The sequence below is a fragment of the Papio anubis genome, chromosome 4, assembly GCF_008728515.1.
Source record: "Papio anubis isolate 15944 chromosome 4, Panubis1.0, whole genome shotgun sequence".
In the NCBI taxonomy this organism is placed as follows: Eukaryota; Metazoa; Chordata; class Mammalia; order Primates; family Cercopithecidae; genus Papio; species Papio anubis.
This window is the reverse complement of record NC_044979.1, coordinates 120,452,637-120,467,996: the sequence shown is the minus strand read 5'-3', so window position 1 is coordinate 120,467,996 and position 15,360 is coordinate 120,452,637. Positions and strand designations below refer to the sequence as shown.

The following is a 15,360-nucleotide window of genomic DNA, read 5'->3' as shown; positions in this document are numbered from 1 at the left end:
ATTCCCAGTGATTCTTGTCATTACAGAGGCTAGTCCACTGTGGGTATTTGAAGCAGGGAGTGGTTTCGGAGAGAGATGAAGGCAAGTTGTCTGGTTGGACTCTTCCTGGCCTCCGCCCTTCAGCAGGAGCAGACTCTGTGCATGGCCAGCTCTCCTTGGTTGGGAGTACTTCCTGTCACAGACTCCCAGAAGCCCCTGATAACCTCCACCCCTGCTTCTGGTACACTCTGCAGTAACCTGGAATCCATCTTACCCTGTTCACGTGCTTGCCGACAGTTCAGTTTCTCACAGGTCTCACTCAACATCTGCTCCACCTGTGCCCCCCGCCGCACTCCCCGCACCCCCGACCCCTACCCTTGTCGCTCACTGCCTGCTTCTGTACCTTCTGACCATTGTGTGGTTGTCAGATTTTTTTTTTTTTTTTTTTTTTTAAACAGTCTGGGAACACCATTGTCTTCTCTAAGAGTAGGATTCAGTGGCCCAGGAGCGAGTCCTCACTCTACCCTTTGGCGTCTTCTCACATCCTTCCTATACACACATCACCTGGGCCAGCTGCATAGACAGCTTGCTTTTCTGGAACCGCAGTTTATTTTTGCCCTCCCCTGCCTTTGTGGGCAGCCCCTAGCCAGGAATGATTTAACCTCTTTTGTGTGTTTAAGTTTCTCTCATTCTTTGGTTCTGACAGAGATGACACTACCTTCTCCCTGGATGCTTCCCTTTCTCCCTCTGCCCATTAAAAGCAGCTGCTTCCTCTTTGGTATCCTCTGTGGCGATTTACTTCTCCCCCAGACCTGTCATACTTCGCTTTATTAAATTATCAAATATATGTCTGTCTTTGCAGTTTGTGTTCCTTAAGCCCAGGGATCATGTTGTTTTTTGTTTTTTAAATCTTTGGGAAAACTGAAAGATGTTGGATTTGTAGTTAAACCAGAGGAGGAATCAGGTTTTACTCATGGCTGTGTGACGCTGAGTGTGTGTTTTAGCCTTGCTGACCTTGGTTTTCTCATTTGTGAAATGCGGCTGATAGCATTTAGCTCATGGTTTGGCATAAGGCTACGTAGATGCCATATGTGAACATTTGGCATAGTGCTAGATTCTTGTACTGTTCCCCCCTCCCCTCCACGGTTTCTCAATCTGAACCACTCTTTTTCACCAGCATACGCTGCACTGAGCAGAACAGACGAGGAATACTTGTGAAATACAATACTGAATTTGGCTTTGTTGAGTGCTAAGTGTCTGTGCTCCTTGGAGATGTGAGCAGTAAGGACATGATGTGTCAGACACATCTTGTTTTCACCTTCCATTTGGAAATAGACGTCTTCCCAGGGCAGCACCCAGCATCCCACCAAGCGCCAACTTCTCATATTCCATTGTGGTCTCTGCTGGCAGGACAAGGTACCGAGGGGGAGACTGACCTTATATCATGGGCAGCTGCTGTTCTTTGAAGGACAGCAGATTTATTGCTTTGTAGACACCATGCAGAAGCAGAGAAGAAGGTAGTGACATGCCAAATGATGTCTTCCCTCCGGCAGGATCCGCAGATGCATGGAGCTGCATCCAGGGTTGAGTGGAGACATGAAAGGCTTGGGCTTGTGTGGGAAGCATGCGTGCAAGAGGCAGCCGGGGTTTCCCAGAGCAGAGAAGCCCAGGGTAGGCGTTGCATTTGCTGCATTTCCTGGACAGAAACACTACTGGGATGGGCAAGGCAGGATTCAAGGCAGAGTTGTGAAGGCTCGCCATAACGGAGGGCTTGTTGAGTGTCACTTCTGCAGTCTACGGAGGAGCAGGGAGGCCTGGCATGGTCCGGTAAGACTTGGTAAGGCCTGACTGCTGGGGAATGTATCCTATCAATAGATTCCTAGGCCTGGAACAAATCTTCTTTGGACGCGTGCCATCCATTTTTGGAATAAGACAATCTGGCATTTCTATACCTGGTGGGTTACCCTCTGGGCCTTTTTCCAGGAAACTAAAAGATTGGAGATACAGCAGCCTCCAGAGAGTTTGGGAACTCTGCCTGGCTGTCTGGCTTTCGGGAAAATTCTACTGCTTGATTGATGGAAACTGATGAGTCGATTTCCCAACTACTCAACTAACATGTACTGAGCACCTGGTGTGTGCCAGACTCAGGGTAAGGTCATGAGGCAAGGGCAGCTCTAGTCTTCTAGAAACTCAAGTTCACTGACAAAGGAAGGTATCTAAATAAAAAATTAAAATAAAACTTACATTTAGTGAGGAAAAAACTAAAGACAATTATTAAAATGTAAGGAGGCAGTATGTGCAGCTTTGGAGTTAGGCAGACTCTCCAGTCTGTGTCTTGGTAACTGAGTTATTGGGTGCCTCAGTTTCTTTCCCTGAAATATGTAAACATGCCTGCTTGACTGGTTTGGTAGTAAGATTGGGGACAGCTTGAACTGTGAGAATTGCCTGGCATAGGATCTGGTACCTTGCAGGTACTCACAAAATGGTGGCTTTTGTTTGTCATGCTCATTAATAATGTAATGTTCTATAGAGAGAAGCAATAAAAATCGTAACACAAGTCTCTTCCTCTCTTAGGACTCCCCACTGTGAAATCTCTCTCCCTGTACTTGTTCCACACTTTGTTCATCAAAACCTGGAGCATCCCCTCTCCCTGGGGTGCTATTCAAAAGGCACCTCAAAAATAATTATCTTAAAAATAATAAGCATTCATTTTGGAACTCTTAGTCTGTTTGAGTTGCTGTAAGAAAATGCCATCAACTGGATGGCTTACAAACAACAGAAATTTATTTCTCCCAGCTCTGGAGGCTGGGGAGTCCAAGATCAAGGTGCTCCCAGATCTGGCAGCTGGTGACGACTCTCCCTCTGCATTGCAGATGGCGTCTTCTTGCCGTGTCCTCACATGGTGGAATGGGGAAGGGTCTCTCCAGGGCTTTATCAGGGTATGAATTCCATCATTTGGGCTCTACCCCCATGACCCAATCACCTCCCAAAGGCCCCACCTCCTAATATCTTCACTGTAGAGGTTAGGATTTCAACACATGAATTTTGGGAGAACACAGCTATTCAGACCCTAGCAGGAACTCTGTTCATTTTCTGAACCCACCCCCAGAGACTGGGAATCAGAATGCCAGGTGCATCTCAGGAACCGGTTTTCCCACCCCAGAAGTTCCTAGGTGGCCCCACGGTTTGAGGGTTACAGCTCTAGATCATCTGCCCCTTCAGGCCCATCTGGAGTGTCCTGTTTTTCTGGTTAAGCTGCATTTCCATCCACTTTCTGGAAAACCGGCTCCTCTCTCCTGGGCATTTCAGTTTTTGGAGAACTGCCATTTCTTGGAATTGCCTGGTACTGTTCTCCTAGAATGACTTTTCTCGTCCTGATGACTTAGAATTCAGGCTCTTTTTAGAGCTGAATGCCCTCTGCTTGACTGTCTTGCCTGTAAACAGAGATCTCATTTTAAAAGTCTTCTCTCTGCCAAGCAGTGTGCATAACCATCCTAGGAGAATTTCTGGCCTCTGGGATACTTTTATAAACTGGGAGCGTCATGAACTCTGCCAAGAAACTCTTCGTCTGAGGACGCACACTGTATTATTCGACTCTGCGCTTCCCTTGACTTCCCACCTCTCTTGCAGAACCCTGGGGCTTGGGATCCCTCCTTTGGGCTCGAGTGCCCCTTGCCGTTGGGTGCCCACTTTTTCTTTCCTACGGGATATTTCCACCTCCTTGTCTCTTGTTTAGTTGCTGCTTAACTGAAGCAGGTTTTAGCTTCTTTGTGGAGGGAATTATTTTTCCAGAAGTAGTAAAAACAGTTTCCTGTCCTTCCTTGCTATGTTATATTTAGCCTTGCAAATCCTTTTCCAAAGGTCGTTGCTTAAGACGTCACTGCATCAAGGTGGCAGGGATTTATGTCTGTTTTGTTAACATCTGTATTTCCAATACCTGAAGTGATGTAGTTAGTGCTCAGCAAATATTTGTTGAATGAAGAAAAATATCGGGTAAATGAATGGATTTTAAATTTATGGAGTTAAATCCACAGAATCATAGAGTGTTAACATTGGATGTGATGGTAAAGATTCCCCAGTGTCTAATTTGCCTTTAAAAAATGGACTTTTTGAGAGCACAGTGCTAGTGAGTGACAGAAATTTGAACCATAACGTGAATTTTCCCTCTTCAATTCCAGTGTTCTCGGGCTAATATTTTTAGGGTTCATGGAAAATGAGAACCTTCCAGAATGACAAGTTATTTATATAGTTTTGTGTACTTCTGCTTCTCCGTGACTTGCGATGTAATAGAAGAATTAGGAATTAAAATCAAAAGCCTGAGAGGAAACAGATCAAATGGCTGAGGAAGACTTGGGAAAGATGCAGTTAATCCTTTGCTCTTTTTGAGGGATATTTTGTGGGTATGTTTCTCTGTCACTCCCGAAGTGTCTTTTGAGTAGTACAGATAGAATTGCTTAGCTGAATCTGTGCATATGAAATGCAGTTTTAGCTTAGGTTTTTGGTTCTTGCCGGGCAGGCTGTAATGTTTTGGTAGTGGAAAATTTGTTTCCTGTGTTGTATAGGCTCTATGGTGCAGAGTCCAGGCAGTCATAAAGGGCCTGACCCGTCAGTAATCTTAGTAATGCCCAGGTGCTTCCTTGCAACAGTGTGGCAGGATGAAACCCAGGAAAGAGGAAACTTTACATGCTTTTCTAGGGGATGCTCACTGAACATTGGATGCCAGGTCTTTGATGAAATCACTAAGATGAATTGCTTTCCTTATTTTTTTTTTTAAATAGAATTACTGTACAACTCCCTAAACCACAATTAAAAAAAAAAAAAAAAAAAAAAAAAAAACTCACTGGACTCAAAGTACAGAGTGATTAATTATTATCTTACTTTTTTTTTTTTTGGTGATGATAGAGTTGTAGTTGTCTGGCCGCCAGGCTATCTGCATTTGATTCTGAAGTTTGCCCTAGACTTTAGCCTTTGCCACCAGTTGTCCTGGGGAAATGGGTGAGGGGCTGTTGGCCCAGCTGTCTGTAAAAGGAGATAGACTGTCTACATTTTTATAAGTTTAATTTAATGAGCCTCCACTGGCAGTGGCACTTTGCATGTGTCATTAAAGATAAACAGTTTTTTAAAATCCCACCTGCCGTGGTCTGCAGGATTAGTGGGGAAGCAAACACATTTATACTGAAAATTCTTATTTTTCTAGGAAGAGGAATCTGTGTTTAGTGTAACTTAGGAAATGACCAGCCTTGTCCTGGTCCTTTAGCAAGCCATTCTGCTTGGCATCACCTGGAGGGTAACCTGGGAACAATTCAGTTTAAAAACTGCTTTTGTTTTTTAATTATTATTTTGAATTGTGGTAAAATACACCTAACACAATTTACCATCCTTACCATTGTTTTTTATTTTTTGTTTTTTATTTATTTTTTTGAGACGGAGTCTCACTCTGGCACCCAGGCTAGAATGTAGGGGCGCGATCTCAGCTCACTGCAGTGTCCGCCTCCCGGGTTCAAGTGATCCTCCTGCCTCAGCCTCCTGAGTAACTGGGATCTACAGGTGCACACCACCACACCCGGCTAATACTTGTATTTTTAGTAGAGACAGGGTTTCACCATGTTGGTCAGGCTGGTGTCGAACTCCTGATGACCTCATGTGATCCACCAGCCTCGGCCTCCCAAAGTGCTGTGATTACGGGTATGAACCACCACTCCCAGCCCATCCTTACCATTTTTAAATGCACACTTCAGTGGCATTAAGAACATTCACATTGTTGCACAACCATCACCACCATCTATCTATCCATAGAATTCTATTCATCTTGCAGAAATGAAACTCCATACCTGTCAAATAAATTTCCTTCCTCAGGCCCTGGCCACCACTATTCCACTATCTATAGGAATTTGACTACTCTAGGGACGTCATAAGCGGAATCAGACAGTGTTTATCCTTTTGTGACTGGCTTATTATGTCCTTAAGGTTCTCTTCTGAGTTCTAGTGCGTTTCAGAGGCACTTTCCTTTTTTGTGGCTGAATGATATTCCATTGTATGTAGATGTGCCACATTTTCTTTATCTGTTCGTCTGTTGAGGGCCACTTGTGCTGTTTCCGCCTTTTGGTTACTCTGAATAGTGCTGTTGTGAACATGGGTGTACGATTGCCTCTTCAAGTCCCTACTTTCAATTTTGGGGGGTATACATCTGCTTTTACTTTTTAAAAATAGAACAAAGAAAAACAGATTTGTATTTCTTTCTTCTAAGCTTTGAAGATATTTAATTATTGAATATGAATAAGCTCAAATTTCCCCATTGCAGCATTTCAGTGTGAGCATTGAGATTTAACAGATTTATGTTTCCCTCCCCTTTGAATTGGACCAGAAACTATATGCTGACAGTTACTAATTAATAAAAACCATTTTCTGTCATGAAATCTCATTCCTTAGGCCACCTTTCCTCTCAGATTCAAATATATTTTCCAAAGTGTAAATACTCATTTCTGATTTAAAACTTTTCAAACCACTGCTGTAAAATGACAAGCGAAAAAGTACAGAAAGAAAGTAGTATATATATTGGTTTGTAACTTGTCAAATGCTTAACTGGAAATAGTAAAGGCCTGAAAGATAAAAAGCAAAAATGGGGGTCATCCCTTTGTTCGGGTGATGTTGAGCTGACATGATCACTGATTTTCAAATATTGTTACCAAGCCTTTTCACACACTTAACCAAAAACGCCAAATAGCAGGTATCATGGCTCTGACCCTGCCTGAGAGCACATTAATGACTTTTCCCACCTAAATCCCAGAGCCTGGGGAAAACATCAGCAGAGGTATAGGCCAAAATGAGGGAAGCCTAGCAATCTACCCAAAGAGATGCAAAGGCAAAGGCTGCCACCTACCAAACTCTCTTCCTCACTGGAGTGCCTCGCCACACCCTGGACAAAGAGGTTAGGGGCTCCTGAAATTGCTCTGTTTAGCCAACTGCTCCAGGTATTCTGGGGTGAGCTAAAATCCCTTCTCAAGAGTCTGTGGATATTCCCTTATGCCCTTCAGGTCCCTTCCCAATATCTTGGTTCCCAAGGTGGCCATTGCTGGGGGGCAACAGAAACATTGGCTTGAGTGGGTGGCAGGGCTGCCTCCACTCAAGGAAAGCAAAGCCCCCCGCCGTCCCCTGCTCTGTCTCTTTTAAGGATCATGTGACATACTCAGGATTCATCAGCCAGGGGCTCAGAGACTCCTCCCCCCAGCACTGACACACCCAGAGTCAGAAATTCTATTAGCTTGGCACCCCTGGCTGGTGAAATTAAACTCTACCAGGCGCAGAAGCAGGAAGGCTAGGGCAAAATGACTTAATTACACCTCACATGGAAGGCAAGGGTGCAGCCCCCGTGAAACATCAAAAATGTAAATGGAAACTTGCAGAAAGCATGTCAAATGTTTACTTTCGCATTTTGAAGGAGCCCCATAAACTCAAATACACTCAGATACCCAGGCAGTCTTTTCAGTGCTTCATGGCAGGCTCCGTGTGCACACAGAGGAAAGAGGCTCATAAACCAGATTATTTTGGCAACAGAATCATTTCCTGGTTGTTGCGTTGTAAGAATCCTCTCTCCTTCCACAAGGGAGATAGGATTTTAGCAGCTCATTTGTAAAATACAGATTTTTCTCTATCTACCGTTAACAGTCACATTTTCAAGGAAACAAAGAAGAAAGGGTCTGGAGAGCCCCAGGTCAGGCCGCATCCTGGGAGCCATAAACACCATCGCTCCTCCAGTTGGAACTAAGAGGAGGCCGGAAGACTGGAGCAGCTTGCCTGAAGTCCGAAAGGGCCAGGGATGCAGCTCAGGGCTCTCTGCATATCCGATGGTTGTCTTTGGGGTAGAGCCGGTGGCTTCTCCGTGGAGGGGCTCCTTTCTTGTCTCCCAGCCTTCTGCACCCTGCCGGGCAGCTCATGAGCTGTGCTTGCTGTGCCTCATCTTCTTGATTGTAGACTCTAGGATTTGGCTCTCAAGTCGCTTCTTGATTGCTCTGAATCTAAATAGCATAGCAGCCATAGATACTTAAACACTCAAAAGGCGGGATAGTGCTTTATTTAGAAAGAATGTGTATATTTAAATGTAGTTTTAAGGAGAGCAGAGGACAGATTTTATGAAAGCAGAGAATCAATAGTCTCCGTATTTTGTGTTACCTGTAGAATTGTTGAGTAGGGCCCTGGATCTGTAAGTCATGTTGGGATCTTCTTGGAGGAGGGTCTGGTTGGAGTTTCAAGGTAGCAGAAAAAAATGCACCCGCCCTCAAGGAATTGAATATAGGATTACATATGTATGCAGCCTTCCTGGATACATTAGCCTGCATTTGTCTTAGGAGAAGAAAAAACATTCTAAGAAAAATAATTAAGAAACTACCTGTAAATAGTAATCAGGGAACAAGTGAGTGTAGCCTCAGCAAACTGAGAGGATCCTTGTGATTTTAGCTTTGTCTAACTTTGTTATGCCCAGGATATATGTTTATTTTTGTCCCGTTTTATGTCATCACGAACTTTGAATATGCTTTGGATGGCGATTCTACCCATGTGGCCTGTGGGTCCAGGGAGTCGGAGTGGAGGCTGCTGAGTCCCCATAGGCAAAAGCACTGATTGGAGCCCAGCCACTGCCTATTAGCATAGGCCACGACTCTTTTGCAGATGTGTCTGTTCATAATGAAAAAACAAAAACCATATATTCTTACAAATTGTTAAATTCATCAGTTTGTTGACATGCATTTTCTCAATTACTAGAGACTGAAAATGGTGGTTAGCTTTGTCTTTTGTGAGCTAGCTAGAGAGGAGAGGATGCCACTTTTGACAAAGGTTGGGAGAAGACAGTTTCTCTTGTAAACACTGAAAGACAAGAGTTATGACCGTGTAGCTCTTTCTAGGTACAAGGGTATTTATATGCATTTGCTGGACAGACTAATTCTAGGGATTTTATTTTCTGCCTCAAATCCTGCCTGTGTGTAGGCACCCGTGAAATAAAGCATTGATTCCATTTGTATTTTTATTTGGAGTTGTGGTTAGGTGGTTTGCTTTTGTGTTTGCTGAATATCTTTAAATATCATAAATATGATAGAGAATAATACTCTAACCATATAATACCCGACTTTCTTATTCTACTTACTTATGTCCAAACTCTATATATGGAAAATTAAGTGCATGTGACTAGAATACATGAAAATAGAAGATGAATTGTTGCGCAAAAAGATATTTCAGTAGAAGGTTAAGTTATATTTGCACAAAGTTTTAATTGGTTAGAAGTTAACAGAAATTGCTTGCCAAGTGAACATGGTCTAGTGGAAAACACTTTTGCAGCCTGACCTTCACTTCTTTTCTAGATAGAAATGTGTAAGGACTTTGGCTTTTGCACATGTGTTAGAGACTTTTCACATGAAGTACCATCTATTTTTTACTTAGGGACTGAATCTGCTTTGACTTAATGATATACGCCCACCCCAGCTGTTTATGACTTAACAGGGTATATCTTCCATATGAAAATAGGGGAAGGGGGTAGAGAAGAAAGCTCTGAAGGCATTGCACACTGATGGATGCTTGTGTAGGTCTGTGAAGAAGGGACCGTAATGGACACGTCCTAAATACATGGTGCAAATAGCATGTCCTTATGGTGCCAAATCATTTAGTAAGGTGAATCCAGTGGCATCTTTAATTCGTAAACAATGTAAAGAAGACACTAGATGGTGCTGTAAACTAAGAAATGTATTGGTGAAGGCGGTAAGGTGGTGCTAGAAGTTAAATCCTCTGCCCCAGGAGTTTCTCTGTCCTCCTTGCCTTTTCCTGGTCAGCACACCTAGCCTGCTGTTTGGAAGACATTTACTTGTGATGATTGATAAGCCCAAGGCACATGTGTTTCCCTGAGTTTATATCTATTTTAAAACTAAACCAACCTCAGTTTGCGAATGACGGTGAAACTAGATGAGATGTGAATTTGAGATCAGACAAGTTACTCAGATATTTGGGGCAAAGTTGATACCCAGTTTTCGATTGGGTTATTTAAAGAAGGAAAATAACTCTTAACAACTTGATTGGCAGCCATGTTGTTTGACCTATATTTGTGCAGAAAATACATTCGTATAAATCTGTGTGAAGTGAAATTTTATATATAAAATTATTTTTTTCCTGCGCCTTTCAGTATTCCTCCAAGTGGGGCAGCCTCATGGAGAATATTTTGGCATCAGGTTAACATTAAAGAGACAATCTGAATATTCACTGTGAGAAGCATTTGTTTACTTGATTCACCCACTTCTGTTACATGGCAGAAGGCCTTTCACAAATGGGTGATTATTGATCCACTTCGATTCATGGGACTGGACAAGAATTTTGCAGTTGGCCACATGCACAGAGGTGGCACACAGAGTCCTTACTGAGGTGGACCAGCTGACAGAATAGACGCCATAGGGATACTTATAAGAACTCAGTGTGATTTCAGTCGTATCTTAATGTAGTAATTAAAAAAAAAATTGGTGTAGAATATGAAAAAGTGTCTTCTTTTGAATCAGACCTTTAAAACCCCTGTTTGGAAGATTTAACTGTCGCTCTTCATTAGAATTTAGTGAAGCTTGTAAGTCTGAGAACCATAAGTGATTTTATTATCTAAACAGATAAAATGCTAATGAACCCCACAGGACGTTTTACGGTTGTTTCTAAAGTAGGGCATTTTAAATTTTCTAAAAAGTTTTATTTTTGCTCTAATGGCTCTGGAAAGTATGAAGGTTTGAAACATCCAGATAGAGTGGTTGGATTCAGTTTATGAAGATTATAACCTATTGAGTTATCAGATTGACCTGGCTTTGTTGAAAAGATTCAGGATTGAATGTATTGAAGTAGAAAAGAGTTGTACAAATAATCCACCTCTGAGGAGAGTAAAAGCATTTTGAGGACATGTGTTGCATTTATATTTTGGCATCTATTACCTTGTATTTACTTTGAATAATGACAGAAGTACTTTGCATTTGACCTAATTGCAGAGATGTGACCCAGGAATGATCTGGTTGACTGAGAGAAGGCTTAGCAGGAAAAGGATGGGAGACCGCTGGGGGCTGCCTGCCTGAGGAGCACAGCCAGGGGCTGTTGGGAATGCATAGAGAGAAATAACTGCACATGAAAATTCCCCAGAGGGAATGAAAACATGTTGTTTTCCTAGAAGAGAGCAGTCCCAGAGTGAGAACTGTACCACTGTTTTATGTCCAAAGCAGGATAAAAGCCTGGCATTGAATTGGCAGCGTGGCCCCACAGCACACGTGCATGTGTGTGCATGGGTGTGGACATGTTTGCATGTGTGCATGTGTGCGGCATTGAGACCAACCTCCTGCATCACCCAAGACCGACTATACTTATAGTGAACTTTGTGTTTTAGCCAGTATTGACTTTTAGATGGCCCATTGAGATAGAAATATTGAGCTGTTAATATGGTAAGTTAAGAGTGGCACTCGTGCTAATTGTTTTGCAGAGCTTCAATTAAGCAACTATTCCCTGTCAGCTAAATAGGAGTGTAGGAGATGAGTGGGTGCATGATGCATACGTTCTAGAACTTTCCTAAAGCCCCAGATCCATGGTGTCTACTAGAACTTTTCCTCAAAATGAATGCAGCAGTCTCAATAAATACAGAACTGAGGTCTCGTCTTTGGCAGGCAGAGTTCTCTGGACAGTAGTTTTCGCTCCAGCAGTTGACAGAGAGACTCTCCTCTCCCTAAGGCCACAGCCTTCGGGACCTCGGGGAGCTCAGGCAGGTACATGCCTGCCCCTCCAGGGGTCCTGAATTTTTGCCAACCAACTCTTCCCTCCCCACCACCTCCCCGGAACTATGAGCAAGAGTTCGCCTGCTGACTCTGAGTGTTCTCCCTGGTCATTAATTATTGATTATGCAGTAATTATTAATTATTGATTCAGCACTTTGTCCTTTTAATATCTGGCCAGGATTAATATTTGACCACTCACAACCCGAACTATGGCAACATCTCTCTTCTTCCCTCCTTTCACACAGATCCTGGGCACACAGGGCCCTGCTTGCTGAGTCTCAGCTGCTGATTTCACCCGGTCCGCATCTTCGGATCCATCTGACCCATCTTTCTAAGGCACCCTTCCTCTTCCAGCCTGCTGCTCCCCAGCCCCTGCCCTCTCCCCTGGGCCTGGGTTGAATGTGACTTCTGTTCTTCCAGCAGGGGCTATGCTGGCCAGGCCTCAGTGGTCTCATCGCTGCCATTTCAGCAGCCTCCCTTCTGTCCTCACGCCTCCCTTCTGTCTGTCTGTCTTCACCAGGATCTTGAGCGTGATCTGGCTAAACCCTGATCCTACTGTCCCACTCACCCCAGAAGCCGAAGCACTACCCCCGGGGTGACCCTGCCCCCTCCACACCCTCTGCACTACTGTGGCTGCCCAGGACCTCCCTCCCTCCTTGTTGTCATTTGGTTTCCTTATGTCTTGTCTTGTTATGCCCTTTAACCTTGGGAGATGAGGGGAGCCCTTTAAAACAAAAACCTTCCGACCCAGAGGGCAGAGTGCCCCTCTGGAGCTTCTGTGAGGAGCACACACCTGGTAGGGGAGAATGAGGGCTGCAAAGCTTGTTTTCAATACTGCTTATGTGACCTTGGGCAGGTGATTTAATTCTTCCAGGCCTGTTTCCTCAGCTGTTAAGCCAGGTTAATAATGACCGCTTTTTGTTATTTTGTAAGAAATAGATGAAATAGGGCTAATAAATAACATCTTCCTGTTTACTGTGTGCCAAACTCTGTTATAAAGCAGATAATAACTAACTTAGTCCTTACAACCCCCGTGTGGGGTGGACACTGTTGCTAAGCTCTTATTAGAGTTGAGGACTCTTAAGAAATAGGAAGCCCATGTCCCAGGCCCTGCGCCCAGAGCCAGTAGGAGCAGGCCAGGGTGAGCAAGTTTGCAAGTGCCAGTCTCTGCTTTCCTTCCTACCGACCAAACGCTGTAGCCTTTGTTTGGAAGAGCGTCTTGCTGTCTGTGACCCTGAGCCCATGTGTGTTAAGTCTGCTCCTCCAGAGAAACAGAGATAGGGCTGCAACCCATTAAATAGGCTATATACAGAGAGAGACATATGTATTTTAGGAATTGGCTTATGACACTGTGGAGGCTAGCAAGTCCAAAATCTGCAGGGCAGGTTGGCAGGCCGGACGTCCAGGGAAGGGTTGCAGTTCAGGTCTGGAGGCAAAATTCCATCTTTCCCCTTGGAGGCTGGGCTTTTTCTTCTATTCAGGTCTTCAGGTGATGGGCTGAGGCCCTCTCACATGAGGAAGAACAATCTGCTTTACTCAAAGTCTGTGGTTTAAATGTTTTTTTTTTTTTTTTTTTGAGACGGAGTCTTGCTGTGTCACCCAGGCTGGGGTGCAGTGGCCGGATCTCAGCTCACTGCAAGCTCCGCCTCCCAGGTTTACGCCATTCTCCTACCTCAGCCTCCCGAGTAGCTGGGACTACAGGCACCCGCCAACCCGCCCGGCTAGTTTTTTTGCATTTTTTTTAGTAGAGACGGGGTTTCACCGTGTTAGCCAGGATGGTCTCGATCTCCTGACCTTGTGATCCACCCGTCTCGGCCTCCCAAAGTGCTGGGATTACAGGCTTGAGCCACCGCGCCCGGCCTGTGGTTTAAATGTTAATTGCATCTAAAAAATACCTTCACAGCATCTAGTCTAGTCTAGTGTTTAGCTAAAACCCAGCACCATGGCCCAGCCAAGTTGACACATAAAACCAACCATCGCAGTCTCTGTGTGCTCATTCCTCCCTTACTAAAGGGCATTTTCCGCTCCCTCTCTTTCGGCTTACTCTCTGTGCCATTGTGGCTTCTCTCTCTGCACTGCCCCATGCAGAGAGAGAAGATGTGAAGATGGGCTTCCTTCTGCACTCTGGCCAATCAAGAGGATGGGTGGGCACCCGAAGCCCACAGGCATGTGTTGTAATAGCAGCCACACATAAACCTCTGTCACAGTTTCAGCTCCTACTTAACCTTTCTGGGCTGGAACCAGTGTCAGTGTTGGGTGCTGCTCTGTTTCTGTCTCTTGTTTCACTTCTGGAATCCCAGGCAGGAGAGAGTCCTGATCTTAGGAGACACCTGTGATTCAGTCAGCTGAGTCCAGGCCAGTGGGGTCGTGCTATGCAGCTATGGCTGTGTGTGGCCTACCGGAGTGGGTGACGGGGAGAGAACGGGGTGCTGAAGGGAACTGAGCAGATGCTCCAAATGGCTTCTCCCTGGAGACAGGTAGAAATGCAGCCCAGCTCTAATGATTGAATTGCCTCGGAATGTCAATCATGATGAATACATGTAATATGCATGCTTCCATACAGTCATACTTCTCTCAGTGTTGCCCCACTACCCCTTACATAACATTTGAAAAATAGGATTGAGGTTTGGAACCTGATCACCAAGATGTACATTTGGGTTTGATTGCTCTCCACTGCTAAAGTTTCTTTTTTGCTCTTGCCTTTTTCTGTGCAGAGGATGATGTGGACCTGGAAGCCCTGGTGAACGATATGAACGCATCCCTGGAGAGCCTGTACTCAGCCTGCAGCATGCAGTCAGACACGGTGCCCCTCCTGCAGAATGGCCAGCATGCCCGCAGCCAACCTCGGGCTTCAGGCCCTCGGTCCGTCCAGCCACAGGTGTCCCCGAGGCAGAGGGTGCAGCGCTCCCAGCCTGTGCACATCCTTGCTGTCAGGTAAGTCCAGGCCTCACGGGCAGAGCCTTCTCCAAGGGTGAGAGCTATCGACAGGGACATCTCTCTCTGTGAGTTAAATGGTCTTGGGGGGAACAGTGTTGGCCTTGCAAAACCAAGAGGCACATACATTCCTTTGATGGGATAACGGATACACTGAGTGTGTGTGGTGTGCCGCGCTTGGGTTGAACTTCGTAGCCGGTTCAATTCCAGTACTTTTTATTGAGTGCCTGCTATGTGCAAGGCACTGTGCTAGGTAGAGGGATATGCAGGAAAACCACCAGAGGAAAAATCTCTGGGAAGATTGAAAGAACAGCCATAGAGCTGATGGCATGCCCCAAGCCCTCACTACCCAGAGTAGGGTTGGGAGGCTAGCAGCTACAGCACCCCCCGGAGCTTGTCGTATAACCCCAAACCTCCCTCGGAGTTGCGTTTGGCCACATTCCTCTGCTAATTCATGGGTAGGCACATCTCTGTGGAAACAGGGAGGCTGGAGGGAGGAACGTGCTGGGGACGTTGAAGGAGGTTCCTGGGAAGTGGGATCTCTGAACAGATGTCAAAGGGCGGTAGGAGCTCAGATAGATGGAGGGAGAGGTTTTATAAGCAGAAGAGATGATGCAGATGGAGGCCAGTGCTGAAACACTTTGTGTGCCCTTTTCAGGAGCCACATGGGGAAGAGTTC

General features: G+C 45.0%; 1 protein-coding gene across 9 annotated transcripts in view; it reads left to right on the top strand.

Annotated features, from left to right (window-relative positions):
- Positions 1 to 15,360, top strand: part of GRB10 (growth factor receptor bound protein 10) — a 203,546-nt gene that overhangs the window by 105,377 nt on the left and 82,809 nt on the right. For all 9 annotated transcript variants that reach the window (XM_003895978.3, XM_009202943.2, XM_009202947.2 and 6 more), the window contains one exon: positions 14,462 to 14,681. In XM_003895978.3, coding sequence (XP_003896027.1) covers positions 14,497 to 14,681 — 185 coding nt within the window. In that variant the 5' untranslated portion in view covers positions 14,462 to 14,496. The remainder of the gene's footprint in view (positions 1 to 14,461; positions 14,682 to 15,360) is intronic.